At 49.3% G+C, this 11,190-nt stretch overlaps 1 protein-coding gene across 2 annotated transcripts; it reads left to right on the forward strand.

The window, feature by feature from the left end:
* Positions 1-5,906: 5,906 nt before the first annotated feature.
* LOC109771997 (inositol transporter 1) lies at positions 5,907-10,855 on the forward strand. Of its 2 annotated transcripts, XM_020330694.4 has the most exons (6): positions 5,907-6,604; positions 7,203-7,273; positions 7,352-7,687; positions 9,234-9,341; positions 9,416-9,601; positions 9,932-10,855. In XM_020330694.4, the coding sequence occupies exons 1-6, from the start codon at positions 6,448-6,450 to the stop codon at positions 10,601-10,603; spliced, it is 1,530 nt and encodes a 509-aa protein (XP_020186283.1). In that variant the 5' UTR covers positions 5,907-6,447; the 3' UTR covers positions 10,604-10,855. The 2 variants fall into 2 exon arrangements, with proteins under 2 accessions (XP_020186283.1, XP_073364886.1); XM_073508785.1 differs by lacking the exon at positions 7,203-7,273 and having other exon boundaries at positions 5,952-6,604.
* The last annotated feature ends 335 nt before the right edge of the window (positions 10,856-11,190 follow it).

An 11,190-nucleotide genomic window follows, 5' to 3' on the forward strand; every position in this document is an offset into this window, starting at 1 on the left:
CTCCGAAAAAGCTCACGAGGTTCTTCATCTTCTTTCATTGCAAACTCGTCGGCTTCATCTTGCACCACTTAATAGTTGGAGCGTTGAATGCTTGCGCTTCCCCGATAGAGGGAGACAACTTGGAGCCAAGCATCTTTGGCCACGGTGTAAGGCCGGAGATGAGGAAGATCTTCGGGTGGAATTGCTTCTTGGATGATGAAGAGAGCATTCTCATTGAATTGATGATCCACAACTTCTCTAGGAGTGAAGTTACTTCGGTCATGCGGATAAAAACCTTCTTCAATGATTCTCCAAAGGTTAGTGTTCACATGATTTAAATGACGTTTAAAACGATAGATCCAAGAATCAAAATCTACATTCTTGTCAATCTTAGGGGCCGGGCCGGCATGATTCAAATGAGTGGAAGGGAGCGGTCCACCATAGACACGTGGAGGTTCCACATGGGCAAAGATGCCGGTCCCATTTTTACCACTAGAATAGGGAGCTTTCTCGCTAGTAGCTTCCCCCTTGTCGGAGGTAGCATTCGTCACCTTGTTAGCGGGATCACCCACTTTCAACGGTGCGGTGGTAAGTTTAAGCCCTTCTAAGAATTTATTAAACATGCTTTCGACCTCGGTCGTCATGGAGGTTTTCAATGTGTCCAACGCCACATTGGATTCCTCACGAGAGACCGCGGTTCCCCCATCTCCCGTAGACGAGACCGGATTCACACCGGAGTGCTCCTCCACACCGTCTACGACGTCAACCATACTCTTTGGACGGTAAAGTCCTTAATAAAGAAACCTTGCTCTGATACCAATTGAAAGGATCGATATAGTTGACTAGAGGGGGGGGTGAATAGGCAACTAACAATTTTTAGCTTTTCTCTACCAAATTAAACTTTGCATCAAAATAGGTTGTCTAGATATGCAACTAAGTGAGCAACCTATATGATGCAATGACAACAAGCATGCAAGCAAATAAGAGATATAACACGATTAAACTTGCGAAAGTAAAGGGACGAGATAACCAAGAGTGGAGCCGGTGAAGACGAGGATGTGTTACCGAAGTTCCTTCCTTTTGAAGGAAAGTACGTCTCCGTTGGAGCGGTGTGGAGGCACAATGCTCCCCAAGAAGCCACTAGGGCCACCGTATTCTCCTCACGCCCTCACACAATGCGAGATGCCGTGATTCCACTATTGGTGCCCTTGAAGGCGGCGACCGGACCTTTACAAACGAGGTTGGGGCAATCTCCACAACTTCATTGGAGGCTCCCAACGACACCAGAAAGCTTCACCACAACGGACTATGGCTCCGCGGTGACCTCAACCGTCTAGGGTGCTCAAACACCCAAGAGTAACAAGATCCGCTAGGGATAAGTGGGGGAATCAAATTTCTCTTGGTGGAAGTGTAGATCGGGGCCTTCTCAACCAATCCTGAGCAAATCAACAAGTTTGATTGGCTAGGGAGAGAGATCGGGCGAAAATGGAGCTTGGAGCAACAATGGAGCTTTTGGGGGAAGAGGTAGGTCAACTTTGGGGAAGAAGACCTCCTTATATAGTGGGGGGAACAATCCAACCGTTACCCCCCACACCAGCCCCGCAGAGAGCGGTACTACCGCAGGAGGCAGCGGTACTACCGCTGATCACAGCGGTACTACCGCTCCCCCGGGCGGTACTACCGCTGGGCCCAGAGCGGTACTACCGCGGTGGTCAGGGTGGTACTGCCGCATACGAGCGGTACTACGGCCCCCACTCCCGCGGCAAGTACCGTAAATCCCGACACGAAAAAAGACCCCTCGAATCGAGGCGGTACTAGCACGAGACCGCAGCGGTACTACGGTTGGGGGCTACCAGCGGTACTACCGCTTGTAGCACCCAAGCGGTACTACCGCTCTGGCCCGCGGTACTACCGCTAGGACCAGAGAGGGCACACTGAGAAGGGGAACGAGCCCATCATAGAAGCGGAAAGGCTCGGAGGGGGGGCAAAGGAAGTGTACGTGATGATTCCGCCCTAGCCTTTCCAAAGCGGACCCCCTCTTGATAGTACGGTGATCCCTATGAAACTAGTCCACCAAACTAATTCGAAAGGACTACACCGTCTTCGCTTCAAGCTCCGAGGGGAGGGAATCGTCTCGTGCCAAAAGGATGAATCTCTGAAAACGCTCAATGCACACGATTAGTCCGCAAAAGCATTGTCATCAATCACCAAAACATCTTAGGGATAAATATGCCCTTACATGAAGGGTGGTGGTTGGTTTGGTGGCAGGCTCCGGAGCGTCCGAGGTGCGGGTTGGGATCGGGGGAAACCCCTGTCGGCATGCCTGACAATGGCGCGGTGGCGCCTATGGGTGCCACCTGACCTTCCGGGAGGGCATCGGGGGCTACCCTTCCTCTCGCCTCGTCGTGTACCGGGGAAAACCCTTGGCAGCAGCGTCGTCATCGTCGCGATCCTTCTTGGAGGTGTTGATAGGTGCCGACGCTTCGGAGTCTTGGAGCCTAGTGGAAGTTCCCGGTGGGTGCAGTGGTCGCGAGGCTTCTTCGTTTTTGTTGATCCGCCGTTGTCGGCATTTGTTTCTTTTGCTCTTTCTCTGTCGTTTATTTTGGGCGTGCTTGTGCTGCTTCCGCCCCAGCACCTATCCCTGTATGGTTCGGTTGGTTGCTTTGTATACAAAGCGGGGGGAAACCCTTTTTCGGCAACTCCAGTCCCGACGATATACCAGATGTCGTTGTCAATGGCAAGATGCATGCGCATCTTAATCTTCCGGTAGGGATAGTGCCATCAAAGATGGGGCACGCAATGAAGACATTGATTATCCCCGCAGTCGACATAGGTAAAACTCCAGGTTGTTAAACCGAATTACACAGAACAAGGGAGCACCTTGCACTGCTACCAATTAAAAGTGCTAGTTCTCGACTAGGGGGGGGGGGGTTGAATAGGCGATTTTTATGAAAGGCTTCGAAAAGAAGCAGTGTCTTCGAAGATAGCAGAAGCAATACAAGATCTAACAACAACAGTGACTAAGATGAGTAGGTATATCAGGTATAGACAACATACATGGATGCATGCATTGAAGATAAACACAAGAAGCATGAAGACAAATGAGCAAACAGATGAATGGCTTCAGGGAATATCTTCAAACACAAACAAGCAAGTAAAGGATTCACAATATGATGATGTAAGTAAAAGAGAGAAAATGGAATCAGTAGCTCGGGGAAGACAATGATTTGTTTGACCAGTTCCAACTGCTGCGATAGTTGTACGTCTGATTAGGGAGTCTGAGATTGAACTCAGAAGACCTTGTCTTCACCTTATTCCCCTTGAGCTAAGATCACCTAGACCTCGCCCAATAACTCTGGTAAGTCTTCAAGGTAGACTTCCAAACCTTCACAGACCTCGTTCATCGGCAATCCACAATGGCTGTTGGATGCTCAGAAGGCGACACCTAACCGACCGGAAGGAAGCTCATAGTCTTCAAGTGTAATATGTCTACAGTTCACTCAGGATAGAATGTCTTCAGTTATGCTCATTCATTTTGGGCTCTGGCTGTTTTGGGTTTGTCCTCGCAAGTATTCTCTCTCAAAGGCTTCAGAGGTGGGTTGCTCTCAAACGATAGAAGTCGTGCAATTAACTCAAAGCAGACACCAATTAATGATGGAGGGGTGGCTATTTATAGACACGGGGCAACCCAACATGATTTGTCGGAAATGACCTTGGGTCATGGTGGAACTGACACGTGTCCAACGGTCGGATCCAAACCTACGCGACAACTTTACTTGGGCTCCAAGTAAAGCTGACTCAACCAACTCTGGAAGAGATTTTCTCTCATTTGTCTTCGCTCGAAGATATGGGATTTTAGGTTGAGCATCACGTCGGATTCTGATTTTGTTTACCTCGACCCCACTTGACAGTTTGGTGGTTCCTATGACTCAATAAATAAGAAAATGAAACTACCAGAAGACTATGTCTTCGTGCTTCATTGTCTTCAAAGAATGTCTTCACGAGCCATTATCTTCAACATGAATGTCTTCGTGAATCACCTTTGTCTTCAATGTCTTCATACATTTTTAGGGGTCATCTACGATGGGTAAACAGAATCAATGTGGACTCCTTCTTGTGTTCTCCTGTGAATCTCACAAACACATTAGTCTCATAACCAAGTTTGTCTTCAATACTCCAAAACCAACAAGGGGTGGCACTAGATGCACTTACAGCTGTCAAGGACACCAGACACAGAATAATGGAGCCTCCCTTGCCCTCCATCGCGCACACAGCAAGGGTGGTGCACAACCCAGCCATGGCGCGGGGCGAGCATCCCGACCATGTCACGCGGCGAATCAGCGCCCTCCGGTAGCGCGCCGGTAACTGTTGGACCTGGAGTGGTGCTCGACCTGAAGACGCCTCCCAGCACGCGCGGCCGCGCCTTTGGCACTGATACCCGTGAAGCCCTTGGCACTGCGGCGCGACCATGGACGGCTAGCCCCAACGGCGCGGTGGGGCCCGATTCACCACCTTGTCGGCCATTCAGCAGCCTGTAGCCGGCCGCCACATCGTTCTTCCTCAGCTCTGCCGTTCACGCACAGCGGCCAGGTGTGGCACTCCTCCCCGGGCCATCGTCAAGAGCAGCACACTCCTCCCCGCGCGACCAGGTGCAGCGCAAGAAGGACGACCCCGACGTCCACGGCGGAGCGCACGCTGGTGGTGCTTTCGCAGGGAGGCTGTGCACGACGGTTGGCGATGCCGCGACACGCTGGAACTGCTGCGCACGGCGGTGCGTAGGGAGCCCCTGGTCGCGCCAGTGCTGGCGCACACGTTGTGCAGGGCATGTCCAGCCGCCCGACGAGCCGCTGGCTTCGCGTCCGCGGGGCCTCCCTTGGTCACCACACTTTGTCCCGTGCTCCGGCCGCGTCAAGCTCATCGCCATGCCTGCAAGATAGAGCTCCCGACGGCCGCCCAGAAACAGCCCCATAGAAATAGAGATGTGAAGAAGATGATCCTTTACTCATTGACAAGTGGGGCCCGTGTCTTATTTGCCACATCATCAGGTCAAACTTTTTGGTCTTCGCCACGTCAGCCCGACAGGTGGGGCCTACCGTCGGGTTCGCTTGTTTTCTTGAGCAAACTCGACAATTAGTGCTCCGCGTTACTGGTTAGGCGCAGAGTCAGGGATTTTTTGTGCCCTGGCACAAATGTGGTATCAAATTGTTACTCCAGCCCTAACTGTGATGGTTTTGGGTAAATAACTCACATGATCACATGTGGGGCGCAACCCTTAATATTTCAATACGGACCACATATGTAAGGGATCCAAAATCCATGCAGAACCAATCACGCTCCATGTAGACAAGTGACGAGAGTATTCAATAATGCACATGTAACCAAACAACCGAATTTTACATATAACATCAAGATCTTGTGGGAGAAAAAGATGAACGAGGAAAGGCCTTATCTGCAAATGTGGAGAGGAGTGCGGGTAAATTGTCATAATTTCCTTCCTATCCGTTAGATATAGATCGGACGGCCTATATTGCAGGATGACAGGCACACCATCATCACCAGCTTTTTATAAGAGTAGATAGACAAAGCACATCGATAGAGCCAAACATCATGCTTACATTTTTGCTATCATGCGAGGCACAACAATGCAGGCAACTAAATGAGCTACACAACTTAACTCACACCTCGTATCATTCCATTCTATATAGGCTTTACCGAACTAGATTTCAGAAAACACAAAAAAATGCGAGCAACCAACCACGCTCCGTGAGAAGAAATAAATAGACCAGACTATCGGCTATCGTGTTCATTTTAGCTCATTTGCATTGTGGATGCTGTGCTAGTACTACGGAGACACACGTGTTGGAATGTCAGCCGTGCAAAGGAGGATAGGGGAAAGAAAGAAGCCGAAGATGGGGGTGGGGCCAGCTGACTCACGTTGCTTTATTTCGGCAAATCCATATTCATTTTGCTGTGAGCAGGAGCTGAAGACGCAACGCACAGCAAAAATCTCGCGACGACGAAACGTCGCCCTCCTCTCCCCCGATCCGCACGCCGGCACCGTTTTCTTTCCTTCTCTATCCACTGGCAACTTCGGCAACCGATTCATGCCCAACACGCAATAATTTGCTCCGAACCTCCTCCCACCATTGCCATGCCCACCCGCCCGCACACTTTCCCATTTCAGTCGCGGCTCTGTGGCAGGGCCGGGCTTCAAATGCCGGTCTCCGCTCGCTTCCTTACTCGCCCGAGCGAGCAATAATTCCTCCTGCTCGGCACCGGTTCCTGAAATTTCGCCCCGCTTCCAGAATTATCTCGGCCCGGCGCCGCGTCAAGGCTGGATTTTTAGAGTCAAACATTGGAACCTTCGCAGACACGGACTGGGGTTTCTTTGAGCAAAATCGCTTGCCTGCTACCCACCCGCTGAGCTGGAGATTGGATTCGCGGGGGCGTTCCGGTGGGGGCACGAGCATGACGATCGATTTGTCCACCATGCCCGGGAGCTCCTCCTCCCGTCTCCTGGACGCCGCCGCGGGGAGGAAGGACATGAACTTCTTCAGAAACCGCTACGTGCTTGGGCTCACCGGCGTCGCCGGAATCGGCGGCTTCCTCTTTGGATACGACACAGGTACGGATGCTTCCGCCGTTTTCTTTTGCGACCTTTACTTGACAATTTCTATGCTGTATGGGGCGGTTGCTGCGTGCTTGATGTGGGCAAGAACTTTAAGCCTCTAAGAACTATTCCCCTTTGTAGGAGGTGCCAGTTTGTGGCATGGAATCTGGTGAATTTCATGGTTTGTTTGTTAGAACCTTATCGATGATTGGAATTTATAGCTTCGCAGTGAAATGGACTCTATGGATATTGTAGACATTTCATTTCCGATAAAGGACAAATATATGCACCATGAAAATATAGGAAAAAAATTGTGCAATGGAGCGAATGTTTGTGTGATGCTTTTTACTCCCTCGGTTCCTAAATATAAGTCTTTCTAGATATTTCAATATGGACTACATACTGATGTATATAGATATATTTTAGAGTGTAGATTCACTCATTTTGCTCCGTATGTAGTCCATATTGGAATCTCAAAAAGACTTGTATTTAGAAAGGGAGGGAGTACTTTCCACGAGTCTCTCAGTAAACACTCTCGGAAACCTTGGAACTAGTGAAACTGCGCTGAAATAAGTCAAATAACAGTATAATTTTCATGCATAACTACTGTCAGGTGTCATATCTGGAGCCCTTCTGTATATTCGGGACGAATTTCCAGCTGTCAAAGACAATCTATTCTTGCAGGTTCAATCTGATCAACCGATTACTGGTCATTGATATCTGGTGTTCCTCCCATAGCTACTGAGTTTGTTTCTTCTCCAGGAGACAATTGTTAGCATGGCATTACTTGGCGCCATTCTTGGAGCAGCTGGGGGTGGCTGGATAAATGATGCCTACGGTCGTAAGAAGTCCACTCTTCTTGCTGACCTGATGTTCGCACTTGGTTCACTGGTTATGTGCGCTGCTGGCGGTCCTTATGTTCTGATTCTTGGAAGGCTCTTTGTTGGATTGGGTGTGGGAATAGCATCAGTCACTGCCCCCGTTTACATCGCTGAAGCTGCTCCTTCAGAAATCAGGGGAGGTTTGGTGTCAACTAATGTCCTCATGATTACTGGCGGCCAATTCTTCTCCTACTTGGTCAATCTTGGCTTTACTGAGGTAGTATTCAGCCTCCACTTTGAGCTTCCTCCCTTATTTTTCATTTTTTTACTTGAAATGGCTTTCAGCATCAGTCTCTTGACTTCATTTCATGTACAAACAACTGGAAATTGAGCCATTTCAATCTCGTGATACTGCTGTCTGCAGTTCTTGTTGCATTTTATCTTTAAACTCAGCAAGAAAGCAACTTTTGTTTTGTTTCAGTTGCTTTGCAAGCTCTAGCTATCTTGGTCCACTTTTTCTAAGTAAACTATCTTGCACAGCTCAATTATTATTAGTGCAAATGACTTTTCATGGTATCAACGAGATAATTAGCTGACCTACACTGATACTCATGTGTGTTTCCTGCACAAGAACTATGGGCAAAGTGCAGTCTATAATGTTCCTGCCCAAGTTGAACTCCTGAAAGTTTTTCAGCATGGTGACAAGTTAATCCTAATGTTCACCCTTTTATGCATATATCTTTATGGCGTTAACATTCTTGTTGGTGCTAGTTGATTTCATAACACTCTTTCCTATCAATGAACGAGAGTCGGCCTTCCCCCATCAGCAGCAATGGACTTGTCACCTACAAGGTGCTGTTTGGTGCGTAGCAACTTTGATGTTGGTGAAATGCTCCATCTTTCTTCTTTGGAAGTTAATCACACTAGCTGCATCATTGCTATATATTTCTGTCGAATGCACATTTTACCATTGCCTGGCACCTGGATGATAAAAATAGATGAGACATCTGGCTAGCATAGCATCTATAGTTCTGTTTGTTGTTAGGGAGCAGAGTAGAACATTCATAGTCTCATACCGATGATTGTGGGTGTTACAGATCGGTCTGGGTTGAAACTGTGAGACCCGTAGGCCATTTTACCATTGCCTGACACATGGATGATAAAAATAGATGAGACATCTGGCTAGCATAGCATCTATTGTTCTGTTTGTTGTTAGGGAGCAGAGTAGAACAGTCATAGTCTCATACCGATGATTGTGGGTGTTACAAATCGGTCTGGGTTGAAACTGTGAGACCCGTAGGCCATTTTACCATTGCCTGGAACATGGATGATAAAAATAGATGAGACATCTGTTCTAGCATAGCATCTTAGTTCTGTTTGTTGTTAGGGAGCAGAGTAGAACATTTAGTCTCATACCGATGATTGTGGGTGTTACAAATCGGTCTGGGTTGAACTGTGAGACCTGCAAGCCATTTTTTTGCACTTGTTTCACTCAGTTTTCGATTAACGAAGGGAATTGAACTAGAATGCAAGCTGCCGGTTTCCACAGGTTCATATGGAACCGTTTTTGGACACTCTTAAATAGGATGGTAACTGTTATTCAATAATTATTGTTAAGCACCCGAATTAGGCAAAAAATAATTTTTTTCTTGCAAAACAAGATAGAAAACAATATAATTATTGATAAGCCTTGACACATGAATAAACGGAGGAATGGTCAGATGGCGCCATCCTTGTTAAAACTAATAGGGTTTGGTGGAGTTATTTTTAAGCTGTTTTTGTATCAGTATTTTGTTGCAATATATTCACGCTAATTGTCATAGGTTCCTGGAACATGGCGGTGGATGCTCGGAGTTGCTGCCGTGCCAGCAATCATACAGTTTGTGCTGATGCTTTTTCTGCCAGAATCTCCCCGCTGGCTTTACCGGAAGGTTATTGGCGTTTGTTTCAGTTGTCTTATTCCTTTGATCCGTTTTTGTGTTCTTATCTTGATTTTTCTGTACAGGATGAGAAAGCCAAAGCTATTGCTGTGCTGGAGCAGATATATGACTCTGGTCGTCTGGAGGAAGAGGTCGAGCTGCTTGCGTCGGCTTCCATGCATGAATTCCAGTCTAACTGTACTGGGAGCTATTTGGACATATTCAGGTTGAAGGAATTAAGGCTAGCTTTTTTTGCTGGAGCTGGCCTTCAGGTACTTTCAGCCACTGCCTCACTCCTTAGTCATTGTAGTTTGATAATTAAGAATACCGCTAAGTAAGGCGCTTGTACACTGGAAATTCACCTTTCAAGATAATCCATTCTGGCATGTCATTGTCACTAAGCGTAATTAGACATTTTGCTGTTACTAAATCCTTTTGGGGGTGCCACCAGGACTCAACTTTGTGTTTCTTGTCAAGTGTTTATTGTCAGAAATGCAGATAGTCTACCTTGCTATGCTACCTGAGTGCATGATACAGTAGGAACATCAAGTTGACAAATGCATGGCACTTTTTCTAACATGTATACACATTGAACCGTGCAGGCCTTCCAGCAATTTACTGGCATCAACACCGTCATGTACTACAGCCCCACGATCGTCCAGATGGCTGGGTTCACTTCCAACAGGCTGGCCCTGCTGCTTTCCCTCATCGTCGCCGCCATGAACGCCAGCGGAACCATCGTCGGGATCTACCTCATCGACCGTTGTGGCCGCCGCCGCCTGGCCCTCACAAGCCTAGCCGGCGTCGTGCTTTCCCTCGTCATCCTCGCCACGGCCTTCATACTGCAGTCGTCGTCCAGCCTCTGCGGGAGCCTGTTCAGCGGTTCCTGCCAAGGCGTGCTGGGGTGGTTCGCGGTCGGAGGGCTCGCTCTGTACATCGCCTTCTTCTCTCCGGGCATGGGGCCGGTGCCATGGGCCGTGAACTCAGAGATCTACCCCGAGGCCTACCGCGGCATGTGCGGCGGCATGTCGGCCACCGTCAACTGGATCTCCAACCTGATCGTGGCACAGACGTTCCTGTCGATCGTGGGGTGGGTCGGCACCGGCCCCACGTTCCTGATCATCGCCGGGATCGCCGTGATGGCCTTCATCTTCGTGGCCCTGTACGTGCCGGAGACCAAGGGCCTGAGCTTCGAGGAGGTCGATCTGCTGTGGAAGGAGAGGGCCTGGGGAGGCCAGGGCAGCCACGAGAGCCTCCTGGGTTCTGCGCCGTAAGACCAGCCGCCGGCTCTGGTCCTGCACGGCGGCGCGTCGCCGGCGCCCCTTTTAACATGGCTCTGCGGCTGCGCCCCGCCGCGCCTTGGCTGGCTCGCGCCGAACGCTGGCCTCTAGCTAGGAAGGGAGTCTTGGAAAGAACTGGATGGACAATATCATACACGAACTACGAACCTGTATCAATGGCGGTGTGTTCTGTGCCTGGTTATATATGTCGTCGTCGTCGCGTGTTCACGTCGAAGCGACCGTAAATATTGTTTCTGCATTGCCGGCACGAGTGTACCAAGAACCAAAGAGCAAGAGCTCCGCTGGCGGTGATGGGTGGTAGATGGACAAAACTGATGTCTTCAGCAGTTTATGTTTTCGTTTGGGTTCTGTGTTCTAACAGCATAACCAGCCTGGGCGCCCGCAGGCCGTTTTTCGGCGGTAAATAGCACCGCTCTGTGTGGGTGGGTGGGTGGGTGTGTGGGGGGGGGGGGGGGGGGGCACTAGTTGGCGAAGGGGAAAGTGTGGCACTTTGTCACACGAGAGGGTGAATCCGGGGCTGGCTTGCCGACAGAGCTGGCCCACACGGCATTTTCCTTCTG

This window comes from Aegilops tauschii, chromosome 2, assembly GCF_002575655.3.
Source record: "Aegilops tauschii subsp. strangulata cultivar AL8/78 chromosome 2, Aet v6.0, whole genome shotgun sequence".
Classification (NCBI taxonomy): Eukaryota; Viridiplantae; Streptophyta; class Magnoliopsida; order Poales; family Poaceae; genus Aegilops; species Aegilops tauschii.